We start from the raw sequence: 17,973 nt of genomic DNA on the forward strand, positions 1-17,973 counted from the left end.
AATACAGCCATCAGCTAGCCCCTGATGGGTTGGGTCGTTAATCTCTCCCTTCACTTGCTGGTCAAATGTTATCGTGCTTGGCTCTGTGCTGGGTGCCGGGACGCCTGGGAACGAGACGGCCTGGTCCCTGCCTGCTGTACCGCAGGGCCGGCCCTGTTTGGGCTCCTGTCCTGTTGGCTTCAGGACTCGCCTCCATGTAGGTCCCAGCACAGGAATGTGCTATGAAACGCAACTCTAACACCCCGTTAAAGCCAAGCATTTACTCCTGGACACCGGAGACTTTGAGACTCTCCCTTAAAGGAGCAACAGATTTGTTTGGACAAAAGAAGTGTAAACAGGATCCTGGTGAATAACTTTTCTCATGGGCGCTCCTGCTTTAATCAATCGTATTTTTATTGGTGATCTCATAAGTGTCTAGACTGCCCCAGGCTCCACAGGGGAGGTGCAGGGGGTGGTAGAGAGAGAATTTACAGCTTAGTTTAGAGGCAAAGCTAACTCTTGGGACAGCAGCAGAGACAGGAGGCGGCACATCAGCTGTGTGTGTGCAGAACCCATGTCTGCAGGGCTACAGGGCTTGGGCAGAGGGGCGTCTGAGCCATTCTCCTGGCTGGCTCCACCTGGGCAGGGCCGTGCCCAGTTGACAGCTAGCCCTGGGTGGCCACACTTTTCTAGGCCTTATCTCTTGGAGGCTGGAGCCTCTGGACTCAGAAGGCGGAGCAGCCCAGACCAGGGAACAGAAGGACCCTTAGGCCATCGGGACACCCAGGTTACAGGACTGCCCCTTCTTCTCCGTGGAGCCATTGTGTGATGTCATCCCCCTCCTGTGCTCCCAGGTCCTCGTCTGCTGTGGAACCCTAGAAGCTGAGGGATGAAGAGCAGTTGTTCTGCTGTCAGCAGGAGCTGAGATTCAACTCCAGCACTGCCTCTTGCCAGCTCCACTTCCCAGGCCTCATTTTCAAGCATCTAGAATATGGGCTGGTGCCTGTGTGTAGGGCAGTTGTGAGCCTGAGACAAGACGTGTGATGCCCATCACTGTGCCTGGCACACAGCAAGCCCCCGGTCATGCTAGCTGCTCTTTGGGTGTTATTATGATTACCAGGTGGCAGAGTGGAAGGCCACTGTCTGGTCCAGAACCTGTCTCTAAAAAAGCTCTTTCTGCCAAACTCCATAAAAAGCCATGTTTAAAAATCCATGCTGGCTCCCCTAGAGCCCCGGGCCTCGCCTCCCAGCTTGTGTGGAACATGGGCAGTAGGTAGCTCTGTGTGCCTGGGAATGTGCCCCTTTTCCCTCATTAGCAACCCCACCCCCTCATGACACTAAGACCAGGCTAAACCAAGATGGAAGGAGTTGACGTAGTTTGATGTTTAATCACCAAAGACCCAAGTTGGGTTCCAGCAGGCCGAACCCACTGTACTCTGCTCCAGGGAACAGCAATCTGGGTGTGGTCCTGGGGCTGGCTGGGGTTACTGGAGGCTTATCTTAGAGACGACTCTAAGCACAGAATAACAGTCTCAAACACCCCGTCCTCTGCATCCCAAGAATGAGGGCCAAGGGAAGTGTCTCAAAAGACAGGCTTGGTTTCAGAGTGAGAGTGGCTTCTTGGCATAGCGTTGAGCAAGAACAGGGACACTCTGAGGTAAAGTGCCTTCCCGGAGTGTGCAGCTAAGCTTGGCTGAGTCCTGTGTGGGATTTGCGTCAAGAGCCGGTGGCTGGGGGCTTGGGATCTTGAGACCTCGGGACTTTTGGGAGACACTCACTGCCCCCACCTTCCCAGGCCTTCACGTCTCGGCTGCTTTTGGCCCACACAGCTGTGAGCCTCCCTAGGTCCTGGCCATGGCCCAGGAAGAAACGGGGCCACCTCGTCAGGGCTGGGCAGGACAGCCAGGTCTGGGCAGGACAGCCAGGTCTGCGTAGAAGCTGCTATTTGCCTTGGCCCTGGCTTGCCTTCCACTTCCTGGCCCCGCCCTCCTGTGGCTTGTGCTCTATTAGCTCATAGCTCCAGGTGAAGCCAGGCCGGCCCTGGAAGGCAAGGTGGGCCCCACCTCTGAGCCCTCCTCTCCTGCTTTGTTCCCTGCAGCCAGCACCTCCTCATGTGAGGGTCACTTGAAATGCTTGAAGGGAGACCAAGGCATGGAAAGGGGCAGTACCACCTCCAGGCTTCCCAGCAGACTCTGCCAGGCCCCTCTGTGCCCAGGCTTGTGGGAAATGCTGGAGGTGCAAGAGGGAGGCAGCTGGGTGGGCTTAAAGACCCCAGAAGTGACAGACTCTTCTTGGGGTTCTGATGTCTCCAGTCCCACCAGCTCACAACCTCACCCTGGATCCATCAAACTAGGAAGTGGCCACTTTTAAGCTCCCCTTGTTTGTCAGCCTCATTTTATAAAGGGAGAAAGCAGGACCCCAGGGAGTGAGCAGTGGCCAGGTAGAGCTAGAGGCAACTTCCCGTGCCCTGGCCCAGCCCCAGGCCTGCTGTGGTTTTCAGAAAGCAGGGAGCCGGCAGGGTCCAGGTTCAGGTCACCTCGCTCTGGGGGTCCTGAGGGCCCTGGGCTCACCGTGTTGCAGCTCCAAGTGCAGTAGACAGCCCTGTCCAGCCTCCTCGGCCCAGGCATCTGAAGCCCCATGAGCCGCGGGGGCCCCGCGCTGCCCTTGAACAGAAGCTACATAAGGCGCAACCCTACATCAACTAGTGCTTTAGGAGATCTTCTTTCTGGCAAACTGATCAGAAGAGAATGTCAAGGGAACGTGGGCCTGAGATTTGGAGGCATCTGGCTTCCCCCAGCCCCATCCCATTGATTCATTTGTTCTTTTGTTCATTCTTCATTCTTCATGTATAACTGCACTCCTGCTTGGGCGAGGTGCTGTTCCAGGTGTGGACACAGTGGTGAATTAGACCCCACAGTGATGCATTGCCGGATCACCTGGGAAGGATGAAAGGTCACGGTTGCCTTCCCCAAGGTTGGTGCAATTGATCTGGGCACCACCTGGGAGCTACAGTTTCTAAAATGGCCCACATCTGCACACAAATCCATATTCAAGGAGAAAAGAGGCTATAGGAAGAATGTCCTCCTGAGCAGATGGTGTCCCTGGGATGGTGAGAGCAGGGTGTACACAAGGACAGGCTTGGGCCACTGAGCGGAGGGCAGCAGTCGCCTTCAGCCCAGACTGTCCCAGGCGCCTGCCATGCGGCAGGCGGCCCTAGACCTCTGGAAGATTTCGGTTAGGCCATGCAGGGCAAAACACAGAGACCCGAGCACCCACACGTGCCCAGTCCCTACACCCAGCAGGATATCCGGTGGTCACAGTCCTCTGCTTTCCAGGCTCTCCAGTGATTCTGCAGCTGTCCTTTTAAAACAGTTGCTTTCTCTGGTTTGAAAAAGTTTCAACATCCACAAAAATAGAAGCCAGCGCAGGTCATGCACCGGTGTGCTTCCTCTTTCCCCAGCATTTAAAGAACAAACCCCGATGGCCCAGGGGCCTTTTCTGCCCTGGGCTGTCAGTCCTCTTGCTGTTGGTGCAGGGTCGAGGTTTGCTGCCAAGGGCACCAGGCTTTGGGTGAGAGCCCAGGCTTCAGATCTCTCATTTAGCGATGTCAAGTAGAGATCTGGGCCTGGAACTTGGGTTCCGATTGTCCCCAGGTCTCCCCAGTGTGCCAGGCCTGTTCCAGCTGTGGCCTGTGCTATACCTGGACCCACCTGCCACATGGCCGTGGCCGTTCCCGCCATCTGCCCTACACTGCTCCTCCACTCACTTGCCAGATTCTTCATCCCATCCCCCATTCAAAATAAGGGAGAGGAGCCAGGGGCAGTAACCATGCCTGATAATCCCAATGAGATGGGAGGATCACAAGTTCCAGGCCAGCCTGGGCAACTGGGCAAGACCCTGTCTCAAAAAATAAAAAGGGCTGGGGATGGAGTTCAGTGGTAGAGCGCTACTGGGCTCAAGCCCCAGTACCACACGCACAAACACAAAGACACGGGAATGGTCACTGCCTGACTCTGGGGTCCCTTTTGCTGCATAGGGCCCATGGTGATGTCACACCTCCAGCTTCTCCCCAGACTCTGAGGACACCTCTTTGACTGCACAGATCAAGCCAGAGTCCTGGAGCCTCATCAGAGAGGCCGCTGGCCTGGGCCCCGCTAGCCCCCGCAGCCCACCCCTCCTCTGCCTTCCCCAGACCCACGGCAGCGCCTTCTCCCCCAAGCCTGCTGCCTAGCAGCCAGGCTCAGCCTCCCTTCAGCTCCGTGGTTTTGACATGCGGCTTGTCCAGGTGCCACCAGCCTTGTAAGACGTGGGCTTTATGTTTGGATGCAGCAGAAAGAAATATGTGACAAGCCCAAGACATTCAGTCAAACTAGAGACCAGAATGAGGGGACAAGAGGCAGACAGGAAGATGGGGTTTGGTTTGGGTGTGTGTGTGTAACGTGCCATATGTCATTTTTTATTCACATAAAAACATCTTTCTTAAAGTAATCGGAACCCACTCAGCTGTTGCTAACCAAATACCAAATGTTTCCCTTTTCCTCTCCTGTGCCTTCCAAGAGGCGGCTGGTGAGGAATTGCCCATGTCCACGATGCTATCTCGCCTTTCGAATGTCACAGAGCTTTTTCCTCAGAGCAAACACCCAGTTGTTTTTTCCAGCTCTGGCAGGGATTTTTAAGAAGGGGCTGATTGCACGTCTTCCTTTCTGCATATTGTTTCAGCCTGGCGTGTGGCGGCGTGGACGCTGTGGGCTGGCCCCGGCTACCCACATCCCCCTGCATTGCCTTGGGATCCTTCAGGAACACCCCCCACAGTCACCTGGTGTTTTAGAGAAACGAAGTGAAATAAAATAAAACGAAAGAGGCTTCCAGTTGGTCAAGAGATGGCCGCAGGGGTCACTTTGGAACCCCTCCCCTTTTACCATAAACATGTGGTTTCACTTCCAAGGGCTCTGGTGTTAGCATTTCCATTTCCTCAGGAAGCCGCATCTCGTCCGTGCTCTTATTTCTGAAATGGAACGTAGGTTTTCATTGGCCCAAGTTCAAGGAGTGCCTGGGGCGATGGTGAGCACAGTTGCAGGCAGGTCTCAGTCATGGTCACCCTCCCCACGTGGCCAGCCTGGGCTGCTCTTTAGGCCCGCTCTGGAGAGCCTCGGTGGGCGGTGGGGCTGTGCTGGGGGCTTGTGGCCACCGGAGGGAAGCCATGCTGCCCCTTCTGGTGGGAAGCTCTGGTTGCCCTCCAAGCGACACATACCACAGACTCTTAATTAAGAAAGTATGTTCCCATTCCGTGTCACTGGAAAAGAATGAAAACAATGACAGCATTTATTTATCTTCACTGTCAATATCATTCCTGCTTCTGAGTCTACTGGGGGCTCTGGGTCTTGAAGGAATTGCCTGGGTTGTGAGATCTTAACCTCAGGCATGTGCTGTTTGGGACACATGCGGCTTCTTGGCTGGGGTGGGGGGATACTCGATGCAAGGCAGAGAAGGCCAGCAGAGCCCTGCCCTGCCTCCCAGAACCTGGAGTCTAGTGGTCAGGGACAGTGGGGGACTCTGCCCTTCAGTGCTGGTGGGAGCCCCTTTTCATTTTTACATCCCATTATCCTTTTGAATCTTCAGAGAAATAAAAGCCATCATTTTTGGGCCCTGTAGAGAGGAGTCAGCTCTCCAAGGGGCCGCTAATGGCAGAGCTTGTAGCGCCCTCACATGTCCTCCAGCCCGGGCTGGCGGGGGGGCAACTGGGCCAGAGGAGGAGGTTGCCCCAGGCTGTGCAGCAACCCGGGCTTCCCCCCCGCCTCAGTGGTGGCAGGTTGCCCGTGGAGCTGAATGATTCTGTCCTGTGCACCAGGGTGTCTACCGAATGGCTGGTCTCTACCCACTTGTTATCATAGTAACCCCAGCCGTGAAACCAAAGGTGGCTGCACATTGCCCAGATTGCCCCCAGCTGAGAACCTCTGAGCCCAAGCAGAGCTGGGATTCAGAACCCAGCCTGTGCCAGCTGGTGGGGTGGGGGAGGCCTCAGCTACCTCCAGGCTGGGAGGGTGGGAGTGCTTGGTGTTTGGTGTTTCTGAGATGTCCTACTAATCAGCTGTGATCACACACCTTCCAGAAATTCCACCCGGATCCAGCTTCACGGTGGAGGCAGAGGATAAGAATTCCTTGAGAGTGCTGCTGGGGCAGGCCGTGGGGCCTCTAGTGGAGCCCTTCACTGTGTGCAAGGCCTGTGGGTTGTCATTTTGGTCTCCTAAGGTCAGAGACCTTATTATTCATACTTTGGTTCCAAGTGACTGAAACCCCAATCAAACTAGCTTAAGGATAAAACGAAATCTGTTGGCTTATCTAGGTGAAAAGTCCAAGGGTGGCTCTCTGACTTCAGGAATGGCTGTTTCCAGGCCTCAGACATCACTGGGACCCTGCTCCTCTTCATTCTCTAGCAGGTTCTGCCCACATGACCATAAGATAGGTACCAGCCCCTCCAGGATATGTGGCCCTAAGAGTTTAAGACCTCAGAGGAAGAAAACCTGGGTTTCCTCAGAGTGTTAATAAAAGGTCAGGGACAGACCTGGGTCCTGTACCTCTCTGAGGTTGGGGTTGCCTTCACCCAAAGATTACCATGTTAGGAGGAGTGACTCTCCTAAGAAAGGAACAGGAGACAAAACCAACCTGTGTTTCCAGAGCAGCACTGCCTCTCCTGGTCTCAGAGAGCCGCTTAGTCGCGCTCCAGCCCCCTGACTGGCTGTGGCGCCCAGGGGTGTGATCACGAGACTCGTCTTATCCAGCAGGTTTTAGGCTCACCTGGAAGGTGTGTGCCATGTGAGTTACAGAAATGACAATTCACGATGAACTGGAAACGTCGGAAACTTGGTCCTTTCCCGCAGAGTTGGGAAAGCAGTGCTTTGCACCCCAGGGCGTGCTGAACCAAACTGCGGTCCCACCCGTGGACGCAGTGCAGCCCTGCTTCTCCAGTGACTCCCGGTGACGCTGACGCGGCCCTCCCTGGGGCAGTGCTGCTCTAGAAGAGTACACAGGATTCTCTCCTGTAGTGGGGGAACCCAGCTCAGAATTCAGGGGACACGACTTCCATTTTCTTTCTTTCCCATTGGTCCGCTCTGTCAAAGTACTGTTACTTACCTATAGTAGAATTCACCAACTTTAACCATACAGTTAAATTACTTTTGAAAAATATGTACAGCCATATAACCACCGCAGTCACCCCCAAAACATTTTTATCACCCCAAGAAGTTCCTTTATGCCTCTGTTCCCTTGTGCCCGTCCTTATCCTGTCCCCTGTAGCCACTGGTCCGAGTTCTGTCACTACAGGTTTGCCTTTTCTAGAATTTCTGATGAGTGGAACCTGCCAGTTTGTGTCTCTTCTTTGACTTGCGTGCTGTTTCTGGGATTCACCCGCATTGTGTGTATCCATGATTCACGTTTTCTAACCAGTGAGTGGTATTCCATTGTATCAATGCCACCCTTTGTTTTTCCATTCGCCAATGGTTGGACATTTGGGTTCTTTCCAGAGGTCCCTTGACTTTGAAGGGCCTGGGCTCCACCTGACTTGAACCTGGGCTTTCTGACTTCAGTCCTGGTTTCCTTTGTGGTTGACCACAGCCTCAGGCAACATGGACTTCGACCCTCAGAAGCTCCTCCCTGCTCCTTCAAGGCAGCAGGGGTTCCCTGGCCCTAGGAAGGAGAAAGACTGAATCAGAGCAACTGGGTTAGCATTACCTTGTGAAGGACCAGGGGTCCAAGGGCCCAGGAGAGGCAGAGATCAGCATGTAAGCCCAATGTGGCTCTGCATCTGCTTTTGTAAATAAAGTTTTATTGAACGCGGCCATGCCCACAGACAATTTACGTTTTGTCATGAAGGCTTTCATTGCAGTAGTTGTGACAGAGACCATAAGGCCTCTAAAGGCTAACAGGTTTACCACTAGGAATTTTTGCTGACCTTGCCATGGAACCAGGAATCCCCAGGGGGCTGGACAGAAGCAGAGCTTTGGGATCCTGGTTAAAGCTGAGCTCCAAAGGTGACCTTTGCAGCAGGTCTAAAGGGGCAATTTGGGCAATGTGCAGCCATCTTTGGTTTTCACGGCTGGGAGTTACTATGATAACAAGTGGGTAGAGACCAGCCATACCGTAGACACCCCCGGGGCACAGGACAGTCCCAGTCAATTCAGAGTCATTCAGCTCCTCGTGGCAATTTGACCCAAATCCCTTCAATCACTTGCCCTTATGAAGTTAGCACCCAAGAAGCTCTCCAGGGTGTGAAGGGGCTTAGAGATTGTTACTCGAACTCCCCTGTGTTATAGATGAAGAAACCGAGGACTCTTAGGTGACACAGAACCCCCAGCAGGGCTGAGACCATCCTTGGCAATCGCCTGAGGTCAGCAGCCTACTGAGAGAACAGATTGGGAGTCCCCCCTCCGCCCCCCATTGCCAGGTGAGGCAACCAGGGTAGGGCCCCTGGTCTCGTTGCGCCCTCTGTTGGTTGGCAGTGTGGCCAGCATCATACTGTACCTGGGAAAAGCAGAGAAGGAAGTGACCTGGCCCGGCCCTGCGTTGCATGTGGTTAGTCTTGTTGCCAAGGACAGTAATTTGCTGACCCCTCCCTCAACACGGCTTGCTGATGCCTGCCTTCATGCCTCACCTCCCAACCCCAAGACACCTACCACTTTCTCTGCATTTTCCTTAAGCCACTCTGGAAGGTCTACTTGGTGGCACCCTGCACTGTTCAAGCCCTACCCCTGAGTTCAAGAAGAGAACCTTAAAATTAAAGGAAACTTCTATATCGATAAGCAAGAGACCTGGGATGACAGTTGAATGAATTAAGGGCCCAAAAGAACAAAGAATGATTTGTGGATACTTGAGGCAGAGAACCTGGTGCTCCCTCCTATATAGGACAGCTTCTTTCTGGCTTAGAGGGAACACCAATGAGGTACATGGCCGACAGCAGGATTTCTATGTTCTAGCAGAGCCTGTGGGGTGTGTGTGTGTGTGTGTGTGTGTGTGTGTGTACAGTGAGTATGCAGCACTCAGTGCCTGTGTGGACAGCACCCCAGGTTCTCCCCTCCTGAGAGAGAGATTGGGAGACGATGGCTTCTGTTTTTCTGGGCCTGTGCTCTGCAGCCCTGTAGCCACACCCGGGAGCAGGGTGGTGGTCAGCCCCTTGCAGCCTGGATTTCAGAGCATGGCCAGTTCCTGCTAAGGCAGATCAGACAGGGTCTCCCCCAGGGACGTGCTGTAGAGCTCCACATGCTTCTGACTTTCCAGAAGTGACCTGGCTGTCAGGTTTGCTGTGGCCACACCAAGAACTTATTTTTGGTGCCCCCTCCATCACCTTGATCATTCCCAAACACTGTCTCTCCCGGGGTGCATCTACTTCAACTGCAGACATTGTACTTGGATTTGGTGCTGTTGTGGGTGCTTCCTAGGAAGACGAGCCCGTGTGCCACACATAGTGATGCAGCCTGTAATGCCAGTGACTCTGGAGGCTGAGGCAGGAGGATCACAATTTCGAGGACAGCCTGGGCAACTCTCACAAAAGCAAGGGCGGGGGATGCAGCGGAGTGGTAAAGCACCCCTGCATTCAGTTCCCAGTACATTAACAGAAGGAGAATGAGGAGGAGGTGGGGAAGAAGGATCAGGAGAAGAGGAAGGATGGAGAAGGAAAACCCATTTATCTTTAAGACTGAGAAGGGAAAAATACCAACTCCGAAAAGATGACTACTGGGCTAGGGTTGTGGCTCGGTGGTAGAACACTTGCCTAGCGCAATTGAGGAACTAGATTCGATCCTCAGCACCACATAAAAGATAAATAAACAAACTAAAAAAAAATATTATGTCCATCTATAACTAAAACATTTTTTAAAAGATGATTACTAATCCTTTTATTCCTTCCTGGGCTTCCGGTACGTGGCTTTCCTGCCTGGGATGCCCCGTGCTGTTGGAGAGGCACAGAACCATTGCTGACAGCTTGTGTGGGGATCACATGGTGTTTACTGTGCAAGTTTATGACAGCCTTGTTTCTATACTGACGGCCAACGCCATATGGAGAGGGAAGACTTGTGTTAGATGAACTCGGAAGGAATCACAACATGCTTCGGGAAATCTCACCATTGCTTTTGGAAATGGGGCGAGGGGTCAGCTTGCTCAATTACACACGAGGTCCTGTGCTCTCCCCGCTAATAGAATAAAACTGACGTTGGTCCAGAGCAGTTGACTTTGGTTCCGTGTTTGTGCTGGGAAAGCTCCTTACTGCCAAAGGCCGTGAAGGCTTGTTTTCCTCCCATTGGGGGATCGGGTGCAGTGGGAGGCGGTGGGAAGGCAGGCTGTGCTGCAGGGCCTCATGCTAACAAGTGCAGGCTGCAGACCTGTCACAGGCCACCGTGACCAGGTTCCCTCCTGTGGCTGACAATGACACTCATCTAACGTGACATTTTAAAACTGTCACTTGGGATCTTGTCTGCTCGCCCACACACACCCCTGCTGCCCTTTGCAGCAGCAGTCCCCCTCCCCGCCCCCAGGAGAACCTGGCAGGCGACAAGGCTAAATGCTCGCTGGAGTGGCTATTTGTGAACCATCTGTGCTTGGAGCGTGGCGCCTGGGCCCATGGTTGAAGGGCAGAGTTGAGGCAGTAGTCCAACACTAGTTTGAGCCACCAAGCTACTGGAGAAGGGCCAGGGGCAGCGGGGCAGGGGTGGGGCACTTGGCAAGTGGCTCACCCCTGTTGATCAAAGCATCCACTTGAGAGAATGTGACTGTCGAGTGCCCTTTTCTGCCTACCATACTCAGAACCTGCGAGTTCCTACACATGGTCCCTGCCCGCAGGCAGTTTACCCATGAAGGACAAGCATGTGCCCGGTCACTGCTCTTTCCATTCCAAGAGAGAGACCCTGCTGCCGCTGGCTGAGGCAGCATCCCTATCAGTACACGACCCACTGCCCAGGGCTGGCCTCAGGCAGGGCTGCCTCCAGGTCTCCTCTCTGCTCAGCCGTTGCCTTGCTCCTTCAGTCTCCATGGGTTCTCGCTGCCTGCTGGAAAGGACAATCTGACCAGCTCCGGGAAGTTCTGGCAAAAGCCCTGCAAGGACTCCAGGACCCACTCAGTTTCTCCCTCAGGGTCTGTCACTCTAGGGGCCTCTGATTGGCTATGGCTGAGTCTCCAGGTCATCCTTGATCTCGTCATTGTGATTGGGAGGATGAAGACTCTGATTGGCTGGTGTTGATCACGTGCTCATCCTTGACCCTCTCACAGCTGGAGGAACGAGGACTCTGATTGGTTCAGCTTGAGTCACATGTCCATCTTCCAAGGCTTGAAGGCATCAGTTCCTCTGGAACCAGAAGACATTGGTGGCGTTTGTTCAGACTTGGGCAGAAAATGCTCCTTTACAAAAAAAAAAAAAAGGGAGCTAGAACAGACGAAAAGCACCCCACATCCAGGATGATAATGGGTGGGGTTTATTGAGCATTTTCTGTGTGCCCGGCTCTGTCTGAGGACTTGCTGGACATTGTCATATTCAATCCCCATGACAGTCCCAGGAGACGGGTACTATTACTCTACCCAGCCTGCAGATGAGGACGGGGAGGGTGGGTAGGGGCAAGTGTAGAGTCAGTTGAGTGGTGGGGCTGGGACTCGAACCCTGGTGACAGAGCTCCAGGGCCTGCAACTGGCCCCCACAGGATCCCCCCTCCTTACCAGCAGTAATAGCTCCGTGTCCTGTGAGCAGACTCTGAGAGTGAAAGCAAGCTGGCACCATGGTGGTGTCCAGCTCTTCTCCTGGGCCTCTGTCTCCAGAGAAACCCTTTCTTAGGGATGCTGACCAGTTCCTCTACACCCAGCAAGGATGTAGTCCTTCCTTCCCACCAGTGGCTCTCCTAAAGCTACGTCAAATTTGAAGGCCCATTGTTTAGGGCTTGGGAGGGTCTGAGGCAGCAGGTCTTAGTAAGTGCTGTGAGCATCTTTCTGGCCAGGGAAAACTTCTTGAAAAAGTCTTAGTGACATTGCAGGAAGAGACAGAAAGGACCCTGTCCCAACTCCAAACATGTGATTTTGGTTTTCAGAAGAGGAAAATCACCCAGGGAGGTTGAGTGAGTTGTTAGAAGTAACATAGCAGATTATAACTAGCACTCCAGTCTCTAGGGTCTTGCAGCCCAGAGTTTTGCTCTATTTCCTCTTCAGAACCCTCTTGGCTACTGAATGACTGAGAGCAGCTGACTTCCTGTCTCCATGCCTCTAGCTCCTTTGCTAGAAATGCAGGGTTTTCATAATTCGAAGGATTCTGAGAGTGGGCTTTGTTCCAATTGGGTAAAATTATTTTTTTCTTTTCTTTCTTTCTTTTCTTTTTTACTGTGTCCACTAGGATGCTTTGAATTAGGAGTAATTTGAAATTTTTTCAAACTGCCCTAAACAAAGAAAATATGTTGCCTTATAAATAAGCTTTTCAGCTGTGGTTTGGGCTGCAGGCACGGTTTGATCTAGAGGTGTGTAACATCACCAGGGGACCAAGTCTGCTATCGTCATTTTCCTGGCTCTTCCGGAGGTCAGCCTCTTCCTCAGCAGCTTCCTCTAAGGTGTCAGTGCACCGCAGCAGCCCTGGCCCCACTCTCCCCCGCACTCAGGTTCAGAGCACCAGAGCTTCCCTGCCCTGGTTTCCCACACAGTCTGCAGATTGTCACATGTCTGTCACCTTACCCAGTTGCCAGAATCAGGGCCTGTGTTAGCTGATTGGCCAACCAGGGGACCGAGCTATAGTCTCCAGAACCATTGGCATCTCCATACAGAAATCCGGTTATTGGGAAGGTGGATGGGAGCTGGGTGGTGACTGGCACCTTTCTCCGCCCTGACTTTGTCCCTCTGGGTCCACAGAGTTCATGGTCACCTTGCTCCATGGGGCTGGGGCTGGAGATGAAGGTGGGGTGAGGGGCGGCCTGCCTGGCCTCATCACTCTCCTTCTTGCCTCCAGACAGAGATTACTGCGGCCTGTGTGACAGGCAGCCCATCGGGAGGCTGCTTTTCCGGCAGTTCTGCGAAACCAGGCCTGGGCTGGAGTGCTACATTCAGTTCCTGGACTCGGTGGTAAGTCCCTGCCCCTGGGGGGACCCCTGCGTCCTCTGTGATCAGAGATCATTTTTTTTTTTTTTTTTTTTTTGCTGAGAGAGAGAGAGAGAGAGAGAGAGAGAGAGAGAGAGAGAGAGCACTCATGGTTTAGAAGGCCCAAGACTAAACTCCACCGGGAAGCTGGGCCATTCCCCAACACCCCTGGAGTCGCAGGGACTCTGGGCCCTTCCCCCACCGAGAGCCTTTGACAAAGGCGAGGCTGAAGGCTTTGGTCACTGGCTTGGGTCAGCTTCCCCACAGAGTGTGAGCCCCTGGGCTCTGGGCTTCCTCTTGGCTCCAGCCCAGGTCCCCGGGTGAGCGGGTGAGCGCTGTGGCTCGGCACCCAGACTCAGGTGGCCAGCCTCCTGTTGTCTGGCTTCAGCTGCCGTCACCTATTTGTTTAACAAATGCCTCGATCTGCGGAGCTTTAAGGGCAGGGGGTGGAAATGTCACAGCCCTTATCCAGAAGGCTGGCCCCTTGGCTGAGCCACTTGCCCTGTGGGTCTCTGGCTGAGGCAGGAGAGGGGTGGGAGGCGAGGAATGAGTCACCTGGTACCCCCTCCTAGGGGCAGGGCCCAAGTCTGCCCTCATGCTGTCCCTGGCTGCAGCTGTCCCCTCCCCGTCTCCGTCTTGGGAATGACCCCAGTTTGTGTGTCACTTCAGGGTCTTCATGTGGCTCTCTAGACCCACAGGCCAAACTGCCCACTGGACATCTCCACCAGAATCCTATAGGCAGCCCTGAGGCAGCACCCCAGTCACCCAAACTGTTGGCGCTGTCTGGGACCCCCCTCCCTCCCCCTTCCCCAATGTCAAGGACCCTGTGCTTGGCTCCTGACCTCCAGGCCAGTTCCCTCCCCCAGCTCGCCCTGTCCTAGTGCAGGCTGTGGAGCGTCCGGCATGAGTGATCATGACAGTCCTGAACCCCAGCTGAGGGTCGGAGCACCGGGCAGTCTTAAAAGGTACCAGCGCCAGAGCTGAAGCCCAGACTAATGAATTTGGATCTCTGGGGGTGGGGCTTAGTGTTTTTATAACTTTTTATTATGGAAAATTTCAAGCTATAAAAAGTAAAAGCCAGCCAAATGTGCCCTTCACTCCACTTCCACAGCGATGCGCTCAGGGCCAATTTGTCGCCCCACCTCCACCCTCCCCTCCGCGGCACCTTGTAGCAGGTCTCAGATACGCTGTTATTTTGCCTGTGAGCCTTTCAGTATGCATCGCCAACGTCATTGTGCATCTTATAAAATTGTGTTTTAACTGTTGGGGGACACCATCGCCGTGATTGGCAGTCTTTTTCCTGACTGTCTCCAGTCTCCCCAGTAACGGCCTCCCACCGTGATGGGTTTCTGTTCCTCCAGAGCACCCCCCTCCCCTGAGTCATTTAATAAGTTTCTCAGTATTTCTTGTAAATTGCTTAGTTGGATCTAGGAACTTGATCAGATTCGTTTTCCCTTTTCGGGATGTGCATGTGCAACTGACTTTGTAAATGTCTTTGTGTCCTTCCGTTGGGAACCGACTAACGTCTGTGTTTTCCTTTGTGAGGTGTTGCAGGGCCAGGGTTGTGGCTCAGTGGTAGAGAGCTTACCTAGCATGTGCGAGGTACTGGGTTTGATCCTCAGCATCACATAAAAATAAATAAAGTTATTGTGTCCAACTACAATTAAAAAAATTTTTTTTTAATAAAATAAATAAATCTGTTGATTAACGAGGGGTTGCAAAGTGGCAGAATTTTAATTCCATCATTTCTTGTCCACTGGCTAACTGGAGCGCTTCCTTTGAAGGCTGTTTGGTTACCCAGTGACGCTTGATTCTTTTCCTGCATTTATGTTCTTAAGATCCCAGCTGGGCTCCCTCGAGTCCTCTGATGGGAGGATCCGGAGTTTGACCAAGGGCTGTCCACATGTTGGATGAGCTTCAACGCACCATCATCCTTATCCTTCCTGGTCCTTCCTGCCCACGTGGTTGGCCAGCGGGAGCCCCCCAGGTGGGCTTCTGAGTCCTTGGCAGCTCCTTGCCGTCTGGCTCAGCAGTCTTCTGGGCTCTTCTCGTACCACAGACCATTGGTTCAACGAGGATCCTAGTCCCCTTTCCTGGAAGACAGTACTTGGAGACCCAGCATGGTGCTTATTACCACTAGCTTGACCATAGTTTCTAGCAGAGATTGGCATTTTCAAATCTCCCAGGACTTTAATGTGTGTCTGAGTTGGGAAGCACTGACCTCCAGGATGATGCCCGGGTCTTGAGGATGACTCAGTAGAGCTGCTGCCACTGGGCTCTTGCCCACCCTTCACCCACAGCCTCCATTGGAGTCTCTGTGACCTCTGGTTCTGGCCTGACCTGAGCTCCGTCTTGCAGTCTACTGTGAGCCTCTTGGCCTGAGCTGCATCAACCCTCCTCCTGCCTGAGATGCCTCCCCAGGATCCTCCTGCCTGGCACATGCCTGCTTATCCTCTGTACCCCGCTCCCAGGGCTTTCCCCACTGCTCTCTCCCACCCCTGCTCTGGGCGCCAACCTGCAGCACACACCTGCGCCATGCTCTCCCGCCACGCTGGTAGAGTGGGGAACAGTGGAGAGTGCAGGCTCCCGAGATGGCCAGGGCCACACTGCCCACCACCAGCTCTCGGGGGACCAGGGGTGGGGGTTAGCCACTGTGCCTCGTGTCTCCATCTGCAGGTGGGGGTGTGGTGGGGTGTGATCATGTTGCCGGTGCTCACACAGTGTCCACACAAGGTCGTGCTGCTCAGAGCACACTCAGTGAGCCGAGCTGTGGAGCACTCCGCTTGTGTGCTTGTCTCTGGAAGTAGCCAGAAATCTCTTGGGGCTCATATGTGACCCAGGGTCCCTGAGTTCGTACACTGTACCCAATAGGTGGTTGACCAAAAGTTAGGACTTCAGCCTAGTGGGATCTGGTGACTTGCCCAGAGTCACAGACTAAGGGGCAGAGAATCCAGCCCTGAGTCCTTTCCTCCATACCAGGCCGCCCTGAGGCCAGTGGATTTCTAAGTCTGTGGTGGAGTAGCTCCTTGTTAAGTGGGACCCACCGGGACCCTCCTGCAAAGTGAACCTCAGCCCCCAGTGGGTCTGTCCAGTGATGCAGTGGTCTCCCCAGATTGGGTTTCTTCAAACAAGAGCCAAAGTCTGGAAAGGCAAGCCTCTGACTCTGTCCTCAGTCCTGCCCCAGTGGAGGGGTCAGGAGGACATTGGGTTGTCTGCGTTGTTTGAGAGCTGTTAGCCTTCATCTCTGTGAGGGTTTTTGTGGATATCACACTAGGGGACTGCTGGCCAAGAATGCATCTAGGGTTCCTGCATGGCCCATCTCACAGCTACCTGGCCTCTTCACAGTCCAAGAGGCCTGGCGAACCCTGGACAGCTCTTGGTCTCAGTTTCCTTTTTGGGGGGTCACAGAACATGGGGCCATTCAAGGCCTTCACTTGGCAGGACAAGAAGCCCCAGGACCAGGCTCCTCACCACTTTCTTAGCCTCTTATTCATTCAGCAAAAGTGCTCTCTGCAGACTGGTTCCAGTCCTTGGGATAAATCGGTGAATAAAATGGACCAAGCTCTGTGCCTTTGTGTCGTTGATGTTCTAGCCAGGAAGGGGCAGGCTGGACATGATAAGCCAATGATAGAGCATGTTGGAAAGTGATAGATGAGAGCAGGTGACGGGGTTGGGAGTGTGGGCACGGGGCCTCGTTGTATTATTCAGTAGGCAACATTTGGCTGAAGACGAGAAGGAGTCGGAAGAGCTGGCATGGGGTGGAAGGGCATCGCAGGCAGGGAACAGCCCGTGAAAAGGCCTGCAGATAAGAGTGTCCGTGGCTGGAGCATCGGGGACAAGGGTACAGGAGGTGAGTGGGAAAGGCATGGATTGTCTAAGCTTGGGCCTTTGCTGAACTGTGGCTTTTACTCTGAGTCACATGAGGAGTCACAGAGGGTCTTCAACAAAGCAGCATGCTGTGCACCTGACTTGGATGCTTAAAGGAGCCCTGTTTTCCACAATGGAAACAGGCTTTGGGGGCAGAAGTGGGACCAAGGCCAGTTGCCAGGAGGCTGTTGTAGCAACGCAGGTGAGAGTGAATGGTGGCCGAGCCAGCATGGAAGTGGTTGGACTGGGGACGTATTTTGAAGGCAGAATTCCCAGTATTCCTGAAGGATTGGGGATGAGAGGACAAGTTCACTGTTCTGACCCGAGTGGCCTGTAAGGAAAGATTAAGGACAGACTGCAGTAAGGACAGGCTGGGGGAAGACCACGCTGGGGGCAAGAAGAGAAGCTTCGCTCTCTGCCGAGCTTCCTCGGTGCCCTGCTGAAGAGCCCTCGCAGGGGGGTGTTCAGGGGAGAGGGGTGTCCAAGCCTGGAGCTGGCGAGGAAGGTCTGTGTTGGGAACAGAAACCTGGGACTGTCCGGCCCCGGCCGCTGAACTCACCCTGGAGATGGACAGGCAGTGCAGGCCAGGGACTGACGCTGGCCCAAGGGCCGCTCCCCATCTGGGAAGTCGGGGTGGCGGCAGCTCTGGGACCTGTCTGGAGAGTTGATGAGGCAGAGCGGGTGAGGTTGGAATTTTCCAGCCGCGTGTTCTGCTAGCCGCTCACAGTCGGTGGAGAAGGGAAATATAAAATACCAAGGATGCCCCTTCATCCTGGCGGTGTCGTCTTCCCCGTCACTGGGCCGGTACCAAGAGCCATTTGTTGGAAAGGAAATGTGCGTCTGGCTCCCGCGTTAAGGCATCGAGCGCCCTCTGCATACCTCTCAACCAAGTCGCTGCTGATTGTCCCCTCTGCACTTTTCTCTGTGTCCCTGGGAAATAGCGAGGTCATTTCATCGCCTGACTTGACGTCAAATGACCGGCCTTTGGACGCTCCTTTTACGCACGAAGACTTTATTGAGTTTTCCAGGGCTGGCGTG

The 17,973-nt window shown here is 53.9% G+C and overlaps 1 protein-coding gene across 2 annotated transcripts in view; it reads left to right on the plus strand.

Annotated features, from left to right (window-relative positions):
• Grk5 (G protein-coupled receptor kinase 5) overlaps positions 1 to 17,973 on the plus strand; it is a 189,829-nt gene that overhangs the window by 117,419 nt on the left and 54,437 nt on the right. For both annotated transcript variants that reach the window (XM_046449824.2, XM_058581335.1), the window contains exon 3: positions 12,941 to 13,053. In XM_046449824.2, coding sequence (XP_046305780.1) covers positions 12,941 to 13,053 — 113 coding nt within the window. The remainder of the gene's footprint in view (positions 1 to 12,940; positions 13,054 to 17,973) is intronic.

This window comes from Marmota monax, unplaced genomic scaffold (genome assembly GCF_021218885.2).
Source record: "Marmota monax isolate L192 unplaced genomic scaffold, Marmota_monax_Labrador192_F-V1.1 WCK01_AAM20220418_F8-fsc00004, whole genome shotgun sequence".
NCBI classification, from domain to species: domain Eukaryota; kingdom Metazoa; phylum Chordata; class Mammalia; order Rodentia; family Sciuridae; genus Marmota; species Marmota monax.